This window comes from Salvelinus sp. IW2-2015, linkage group LG20, assembly GCF_002910315.2.
Source record: "Salvelinus sp. IW2-2015 linkage group LG20, ASM291031v2, whole genome shotgun sequence".
NCBI classification, from domain to species: domain Eukaryota; kingdom Metazoa; phylum Chordata; class Actinopteri; order Salmoniformes; family Salmonidae; genus Salvelinus; species Salvelinus sp. IW2-2015.
The window spans coordinates 13,953,149-13,962,109 of NC_036860.1; the positions used below are offsets into that span (position 1 = coordinate 13,953,149).

Here is an 8,961-nt window from a genome sequence, read left to right on the forward strand (position 1 = left end):
CAGTCCATGAGTAGGAGACGCACTGCAGTACTTAATGCAGCTGGTGGCCACACCAGATACTGACTGTTACTTTTGATTTTGACCTCCCCCTTTGTTCAGGGACACATTATTCCATTTCTGTGCGTCACATGTCTGTGGAACTTGTTCAGTTTATGTCTCACTTGTTGAATCTTGTTATGTTCATACAAATATTTACACCTGTTAAGTTTGCTGAAAATTAACACAGTTGACAGTGAGAGGACGTTTGTTTTTTTGCTGAGTTTATTTTATAGAGCTGCCAACAACCTTTAATTAATGCACAGCCTGATATTCAAATACATGTTCAGATAAAGTATTGAATCTGGGCAAGTCACATGCAACACAAATACAGGTAGTTAGTGTAACTACTAAATCCATTTGTATTTTTAGCAGATAAATTATGTTGCACTTAGGCCTACACACACAAATACACCGATGTGGTAAGCAATGATTCTGTCAGCTTAGTCTGTACATCTCTGACTTGCTTATATGAATGCTCTCTCTGTCGTTTTCCCTCTCTCTCCCCTACCGTAGATCTACCTCTCTTTCTGAATTGGTGCTAAGTGTACATCATTCCTAATGTATTTGTTACTTCTATGTATTAACCTCCTTATTTGCCCCAACATGCCAGATGGAAGAAGAGCGAGAGAGAGAGGGAGAGAGAGAGAGAAAGGGAAGAGATGGAGTAGAGTTGTATAAACATACGCATGTTTATCTAACCCTACTCCATCTCTTCCCTCTCTCTCTCCCTCCATCTCTCTCTCTGTCTCTCTTTTTCCGTCTGGCGTGTTGCCGGAGGGAGGAACGAGGGGGAGGAGAGTGAAAGAGCGAGAGAGCAGGTGGGCGGAAGAGAAAAAGGCAGAAAGGACGGAGGGACTCCAGTGGATTCTGAGGGTAATTTGTGAGATGATGCCAAAATAACCTCTAACCTACTCAGCATTTCTCTCTCCCTGACACACACACACACACACACACACATACATACATACATACATACATACATACATTCAGTATTTACAGTATACTGCCCTGGTCTCTCTCTCTAGCTCCAGACTGAAGGACCCCCTAAACACAGATATTGGACCAGCTTAGCCCGCTCCCATTAAAACATTAACAATAAGAAACACTAATGCCCAAACTGATCTCAGCTCAGCCTTCGCAGCCTTTGTCCTACAACTCCCTGAAATATGTTGTGTCTCTTAGGACCCCGTGGTCATGCATCACTGGTGGTGATTGATAAATCAATCAGTCTTCTTCAAACCCTGCCTGTTTATTGGGCCTTTGATAAATAGTTACAAAAAAACACTGGGACGGTTGACTCCAAAGTGGGGTCATGGTCCTTGTATAAATTAGATTGCACTTGGTGACATCTGGCAAAATACACACATGTCATTGTCTTTCTGACACACACACACACACACGTACCAGCACGGTCCGGCGCGGTCTCAGACCAGTACGGTCCGGTTCCCCCCATAGACCCGGTTCTCTGTCAGGTACATTTTGGGGACCTCCACGATGTCCCTGAGAAGCCCTCTCTTAGCTCCTCCAGCCCCAGTTTCAGTCCCGGCTTGTCGCCAGTCTGGGATTGCAACAGGCGAGGGACCAGAGGGAGCAGGGTGAGGGGCAGGCACACGGAAGCTGTCCCTGTACAGGCTGTGTTTCCCTCCATAGGGTAAGGGCACAGAGGGGCGGGGCAGCCAAGGGTGGCAGGACACGGTGGGAGGGGCTTTGTGGCCCGGCAGGCGGCTGTGGGTGGAGCTCTTGTTCAGGCTAAGGTAGGAGGAAGGGGCTTCCAGAGCAGAGGAAGGGGCAATCTCTGACCTGAGGAGAGAAAAAAAGGTGAAAGGTAGGGGAGAGAGGGATACGACACACACAAACACACACTACCCTCTAGTGGCGAAATAAAGGAAATACACACACATATATATACACACACACACACACACACACACACACACAATCAGACTTCTCTGGTGTAGTGGTACCTGCTAAAGCGCCTGTAGTATGCATGAGCTGTGCTGACTAAAGGATCTGCTGTCACAGTCGGGGTCTGGCCTGGATCAAGCTGTCCATAAAGTGCCTGAGAGAAGATATACAGATCTGTTGGAATACAGGTTGGACATTCATTCATTCATTTAGTCTCATCTTTCCACTGACACATTCAACTGGCTCCATTGTTTACTTTTGAAAGGTAGATGTATTCACAATTTCCATTTCACAAATACACTATTCAGACTTGAGAGAAGTTAACTTAACATGGACTTCAGTTAAAAAATGTTTACTTAAATCAATGCTTATTAGCTTAGACCCAAGTCCATGTTAAGTGTACTTATCTGAATCGGGCCCTATGTCATTATGTCAGAACATGAAATATTGCCCAATATTATTGTCAGTTTGTCTGTCTGTTTGTTTGTTTACCAGCAGGGTGCAGTAGTGGTCCAGCAGGGGGCCATGTGGAGCAGCCTGGCCCCTGTAGCTGTCCTGCATTTCACTGATTGGCTTAGAGAGCAGGCGCACTGTCCCACAGTCCCGGAGCTGGGACACACACACACACACACACACACACACACACACACACACACACACACACACACAACCAATCAGGTGCTACCTTTGAATGAAAACACAGACACTCACATACACGCTCAATCGCTCTCTCCTCACCTGTTGTGCCAGCTCATTGAGGAAGTGTGTGTTCCAGTGTGGAGGGGCACGTGGGTGCAGTGTGTTGGCCAGGGGCCCCGTCTGAGGCTTCCTGTCGTGCTCCAAGCGTGAGGTGACAGAGAAGTGACTGCTGGTGGACACCAGGGGAGAACACTGGAACAGAGGGGGCAGAGATGCACCCTGAAACACACAAGGTGTGTGTGTGTGTGTGTGTGTGTGTGTGTGTGTGTGTGTGGGTGTGTGTGTGTGTGTGGTTGTGTGTGTGTGTGTGGTGTGTCGTGTGTGTATTGTGTGTTGTGTTGTTGGAGAGCGAGAGAGAAGCCTTGTTTATACCTGGTTCTATCATGCATCCTTTGTCCTGATCTTGTCCACATTCTAATTGTACCCACATTTTTCAGACAGGGTAGACTATTAAAAGACGCATTGGGATCTGATTATGATCAGATCTCCTTGACCACTTTTGGAGGATGTCAGCACACATTGGGTCTGAATATCTTACAAGTGTAGACAGATCTGGACCGTGAAACCATGTAAATCATCATTATCCCAAAATCATTGACAGGTGGCACTATTGATTTATGGTATGAATGTGTCTTAAAAAAAATAATATAGCAATATTATTTTGAAAGAATAGCTGTCAAATAATTTGCATACAGGAAATCTGGTCACAATGCTGACAGTGGATATATGAGACACATTTTAATACCATATTTCTGAAAATGTGCACACAATCAGAATGTGAACAAGATCAGGACATGCTAGCTCAGGTATAAACGAAGCTAGAGAGAGTGGGTGTAAACACTTTTAAACACGGATAATCATAAAATATCCTATAGCCGGTGAAAAATATAGCTACTGAAACACATAAACCTACCGAGCCATATCTCTTATTAAAATTAGAAGACTTATCGTCAGAATTCTTTGAATCGAATTCTTTGAATCTTTATTAGGCCTAATTCAAATTGTAAATCGTCTTCCTCTTAAACCTACCTTGTGACTCTCCACATAAAAAGGCACCGGCTGCACATACATATGGCCGACACCTGCACTTGTCTGTTCCAGCTCTCGCCTGTGTCCCTTCCACAAAGCCATTGGATCGATGTGACAGTTGATCCAACAACAGGAACTCCCTGTTCCAAAGTCCTGTTCACTTAGCTACTAAAATACCATAAACATGAATGAAGAAAACGAGGTATCACACATGTATACGCATGTTCTTCAAATCAGCAGAAAAGGAAAGAAAACACGACAGGAGCTTCAACAGTGCTTGAACATTATGCTTTGTTTAGGTAATATCGTCATGGATACCGTAGACGCTACTGGCGGAAATTCTGCGCGCGCACACACGTCACTCAACGGACAAACAACAGTTGACTTTTATTTAATTAAATGTGGCCATATTCTCAACGAAATCTTGCATGATCTGTTTTAAAACACCTTTATTTGTTTTATTTATTAAAATCAGTGAAATTATTGTAATTCCGTTCATACAAGCAGGTTTGTTTAGTCAACAATTGGAAACAAAATAAACATTCTACAAGTGACAAACATCAAGACAGACAGATGTGAATATTATGTGTGGTACGACGTGCTGTTAGTCGTACTGTACGTAGTTATGGTTTACGACAGTGCTGCTTTACAGATGAATGGGTTGTCAGAATGAGTTGCACATGTCCTTACACGACAGAGTGATTGATGTACAATGTGAAACTGTGCGTTCTTTGACAGCTAAGCTAGATATAGCATTGGCGACGAAGATGGCTGAATTTAGCTTACCACAACCAGCACCATTCCTCGCCGTGCTTGGCGAACCTCCAGTCCCGTGGAATAACTGGCTTGAAAGTTTTAACACTTATCTCAAAGATGTGGACTTTTCTAGAATCTTCGACAAGTGGAGGACAGCATTGCTCCGTCACTGCCTCGGTACATATGATTTTCAGAGCGCTTGGATCGGCTCCTACATTCACCACTGCAGTCAGCATCCTACTGAACCACTTCGCCGGGATAGAGCGCGTGCTCCTCAGACGCTACCGGTTATGGAAAAGACACTAACGCCTGGGTGAGTGCATTCAAAGTAACATGGCTAATCTGAGGGATTTGGCTAGCTCTTGTAACTATGGGACAGTTCAAGACGAGATCAGTTGATAGAGGCGATGTTATGTATAAAGACAAGGAGAAACTGCTTTTGGAATCGGATAATTTACAACTTGATGGAGCTATTAAAATAGCACTCCAGGTTGAAGCGGCTTTGGAATGCTCTACTATGCTAACAGATAGCTCTGCAGCATACACTCAGCCCCCAGCCATTCTCACACAGCAGCTTCAACCCGAGCAGGCGCACTACAACGATCACACGCTGCGCACTCCCTCCCACGTTGACAGCTGCATGGACACAGACACCCGCATGCCCCTGCAGCAGGCAGACTGATAAACAAACAAGTAGCTATGGCAACTGTGGGGCTAGCTCTCACAATTCAAGAGCTTCAAATTGCCCAGCCTGTGGGAAAATATGGAAGAACTGTTCAAAATACAATTACTTTGCTAAAGTGTGTCGTTCTGCCCCAGCTGCATACTAGCTCCACCCAGAACAGGCCCTTATTTTCATCTCACCCTCAACATGAACACACTGAAATCCAAACCTTCTCCACTAACCATGTGTCATTCAAGACATGCACTGTGCAGCTGGTCGAGGTGGGTTTGCCTTTGCTACTGGATACTGGCACTGCGGTGTCGTTGCTCAACCTTGCCACTTACAAGTTTTTCAGTCACCTACCACTCCAACAGCCCTCCACTGCCCTGTGTGGGTGTGGTAGATCCAAGATAGACATTACAGGCACCCTCCAGGTCCCAGTGCTCTACGGCGCCAAGCATCTGCCATCATTCACATTTCACATTGCAAAGCGGGGTGCCAACCTCCTGGGCCTCGACCTCTTCACAGGCTTGGGGTTCACACTGAGAGATGAGTGGGTCAGCTGTCCACCAAGTTTCCGGCACATGGCAACAGAACTGGCCAACTCTGTTTGATGGACTCTGCTGCTTCACAGCTTTCACTCACAGGCCCCTAGTGAACCCGGACGTGACCGCAGTCATGCAGCCCCTGCGGCGCATTCCCTTTGCACTGCGTGATGACGTCACAAAAGATCTCCAGTCACAGTTGGAGGTAGGCATCATTGCGCCAGTCAACGCTGCCCCCTGGATTTCAAAGTTGGTCATCGCAACTAAAAAGTCAGTTGGAATCCGGACCTGTGTGGATCTCCGTGCTGTGAACAAGGCTATTGTCCCGGATAAGTACCCCTTGCCTACAGCTGGGGAGCTGACTGCACAATTTCATGGTTTCACGATCTTCACGAAGCTCGACCTGCGTCAGGGTTATCTTCAGGTGCCCCTCCACCCAGCCAGTAGAGACCTCACAGCCTTTGTCACACATGCAGGTGTGTTCAGATACACACGCAAGCCTTTTGGACTTAGCTCCGCCCCCAGCTGCTTCCAGAAGGTGATGATCACCATCTTCGCTGGAATACCCGGGGTGGCAGTCTATCTGGACGACATCGTGGTCCACGGCCATGACCTCCACATCCATGACCATCGACTCCACAGAGTTTTCAGTGCTCTACTGCGGAACAACCAGACCCTGAATGGTGAAAAGTGCACCTTTGCAGTTCCAGCCGTCGAGTTTGTGGGGTTCCGCCTGTTGGCATTGCCCCACTCATGTCGAACATTGAAGCCGTCCTCCGCATCCCGGAACCGACCTCAGCCTCTCAGGTGGCCTCGTTCTTGGGCATGACAGCCTACTACCTCCGGTTTCTGCCCCACTACTCAGACCACAGCGCCCCATCGCCAGCTCTTCAAGAAGAACGAGCCATGGGCCTGGACGGCAGCCTGCTCAGACGCGGTCCGCTCACTGAAGAGCCAGCTCACCACAGCCCCAGTCTTGGCTCACTTTGACCCGTCTGCCCCACCATTGTCACCTGTGACACCTCAGCTGGAGCACTAGGAGCTGTCCTCTCACAGCTGCAGAATGACATTGAGATGCCTGTCGCATTCGCCTCAAGGGCCCTGAGCCCCACTGAACAACGGTACTCTTTGGGCGAACGAGAAGCACTGGCCTGTGTCTGGGCGTGCGAAAGGTGGCACCTCTACCTATATGGCCTGTTGTTCACGCTCCAAACCGACCACCAGTCCCTCACAATGTTACTGTCGGCAGCAGTAACTGGCCACAAGCCACTTCGGCTGCACAAATGGGCCGACCGCCTCAGACAGTATGACAATCAGTTGAAGTTCACTCCTGGGAGGGATAACGTGGTGGCAGACCTCCTCTCATGCTCCTTTGACGCTCCTACTCCGACTGTCTTGCCAGAAGACAACGAAACAAAGCTCATACAAATGCTCTACGCTCCCCTCCAGTCAGCTGTCTCACTGGAGGAGCTGAAGCAAGCATCGGAACAGGATCCCACACTGTGTACCCTGCACACCTACATACACACTGGATGGCCATCACGTGTGCCAGAAGAGCTGGCAACTTACGCCAGGGTGAAGCACGAACTTTCTTGCTGGGAAGAAGTCTGTGTCTCTCAAGGGATTTGCACTGTGGTCCCCAGTGGCCTGCGTTGACGTGTTCTATCAATGGCGCACGAGGGTCACTTGGGCACAGTGAAGGTCAAGCTGCGATGTCGAGACCTTGTGTGGTGGCCAGGCATCGACCACGACATTGAAGCGCTGGTCAGGGATTGTGCTACAGTGGGAAAACAGAAAAGTCCGCCCCACCCTCACTGCTGCCTCTCGCGTGGCCGTCCCGCCCCTGGGAGCACATCCAGCTAGACATCTGTGGCGAGATCCATGGGCATGCAGTCCCTCACCATCAGCGCTTCCTAGTGGTGGCATATGACATCCATTTTAAGTGGCCAGAAGTGGTTCCTTTCAGAACTGTCACAGCACAAGCCATTGTGAACATCCTAGACAGTCTGTTCACAAGGTGGGGCCTACCCCTCACCCTCACCACGGACAATGGGCTCCAGCTAACCTCTGTCGAGTTCTCCTCCTATCTCAGCAACAAGGGAATCAAACACATCCGCACGGCCTACTACAACCCACAAACTAACGGAGGGATGGAACGCTTCAACCAAAAGCTGAAGAATGGCATCAGAACGCACCTGTTCCAGGGGTGCACGTTCCAGACTGCTTTGAACCAAACGCTAATGCACTACAGAGCAAGCAAACTCACAACAACACAGGTCTCCCTGGCATCTCTCATGCTAGGTCGTGCAATGGATCTGCCACTGGACAGACTCAGAACACAGAGAGCAGCAGAACCGGCGACTAGGCGCACCCAAGGAAAGCAGGCGGTGACCAGGCAACAAAGAGAAATGAAACAGTGTTTCGACAAGGCACACAGGGTGAAGAAGCCGATCATCCAAGTGGCAGACTGGGTCCGAGCCCGACAGCCTCAACGGTGCAACAAAATGGCCTCATTCTGGTAGGACCCCTTTCAGGTCAGTCGACAACTGGGGGCCGCAACCTTCATGCTAAGCAATGGATCACGCTGGCACGCCAGCCGCCTCAGAACAGTCCCTGCCCCTCAAGGAACACAAAACTGACATACAGGCCAGAGACGCCACCTCATGGACCTCCTCCACTACTACCACCCGAGCCACACCCTCTGTGGGCTCCCCAAGGGCCAGAGCCACTTGCGGCTGAAGAACGGCCTATGAGGGAACGAACTCGCGCTGCTCATCTGGGGAACTACTTAACCTCCTTTCATTCTTAGGCTCCGTTAGGTGTCTTAGTCAACCTCCAGGTTAATGGACTGAACTGGCTAGTTCGGAGAGTTGTTATTTACCTCTTCCGTTTAAGGGTTAATGTTTCTTTCTTACAGGTATCACTCTAGGTTCTTGCCCTATGGACATTTTTATATATGGTACCAGTCCCTGGTTTTAGAAAGTTGGAAAATGTTATGTATGATACGACGTGCTGTTCTTCGTACTGTACATTGTTATGGTTTACGACAGTGTGCTGTTTTACGGATGAATGGGTTGTCAGAATGAGTGGCACATGTCATTAAATAACAGAATGATGTACAATGTGAAACTGTGCAGATGTGCATTCTTTGACAGCTAAGCTAGATATAACATCGGCATTTGAACTCTGGCTGGTGGCCAGCTGTTTTATGCACCGGTTACTTTCACATTGACGTCGGCATAGGCAGCACATCCAATAGGATAGGGATTATAAACTTCCCATAAAGTAAATGTAATAACATTTGCCAAAATGTGCTATATAATT

At 48.2% G+C, this 8,961-nt stretch overlaps 1 protein-coding gene across 3 annotated transcripts; it reads right to left on the reverse strand.

The window, feature by feature from the left end:
• Positions 1-244: 244 nt before the first annotated feature.
• Positions 245-4,549, reverse strand: saxo3 (stabilizer of axonemal microtubules 3). 3 transcript variants are annotated; one of them, XM_024013696.3, is made up of 6 exons: positions 4,459-4,549; positions 3,673-3,840; positions 2,683-2,862; positions 2,437-2,553; positions 2,004-2,098; positions 245-1,839 (listed from the first exon to the last, which is right to left on the reverse strand). In XM_024013696.3, the coding sequence occupies exons 2-6, from the start codon at positions 3,772-3,774 to the stop codon at positions 1,464-1,466; spliced, it is 870 nt and encodes a 289-aa protein (XP_023869464.1). In that variant the 5' UTR covers positions 3,775-3,840; positions 4,459-4,549; the 3' UTR covers positions 245-1,463. The 3 variants fall into 3 exon arrangements, with proteins under 3 accessions (XP_023869464.1, XP_023869465.1, XP_070305323.1); XM_024013697.2 differs by lacking the exon at positions 4,459-4,549 and having other exon boundaries at positions 2,683-2,835; positions 3,673-4,011; XM_070449222.1 differs by lacking the exon at positions 4,459-4,549 and having other exon boundaries at positions 3,673-4,010.
• Between the last annotated feature and the right edge of the window lie 4,412 nt (positions 4,550-8,961).

What these genes read in the sequence shown, in the direction of transcription:
- saxo3 (XM_024013696.3), bottom strand. Translation starts at nt 3,774, where the DNA reads ATGGCTTTGTGGAAGGGACACAGGCGAGAGCTGGAACAGACAAGTGCA. An exon ending in TTTATGTGGAGAGTCACAAG is followed by an intron (nt 2,863 to 3,672) that starts GTAGGTTTAAGA and finishes TGTGTGTTTCAG; the next exon opens with GGTGCATCTCTGCCCCCTCT. An exon ending in TCAATGAGCTGGCACAACAG is followed by an intron (nt 2,554 to 2,682) that starts GTGAGGAGAGAG and finishes TGTGTGTCCCAG; the next exon opens with CTCCGGGACTGTGGGACAGT.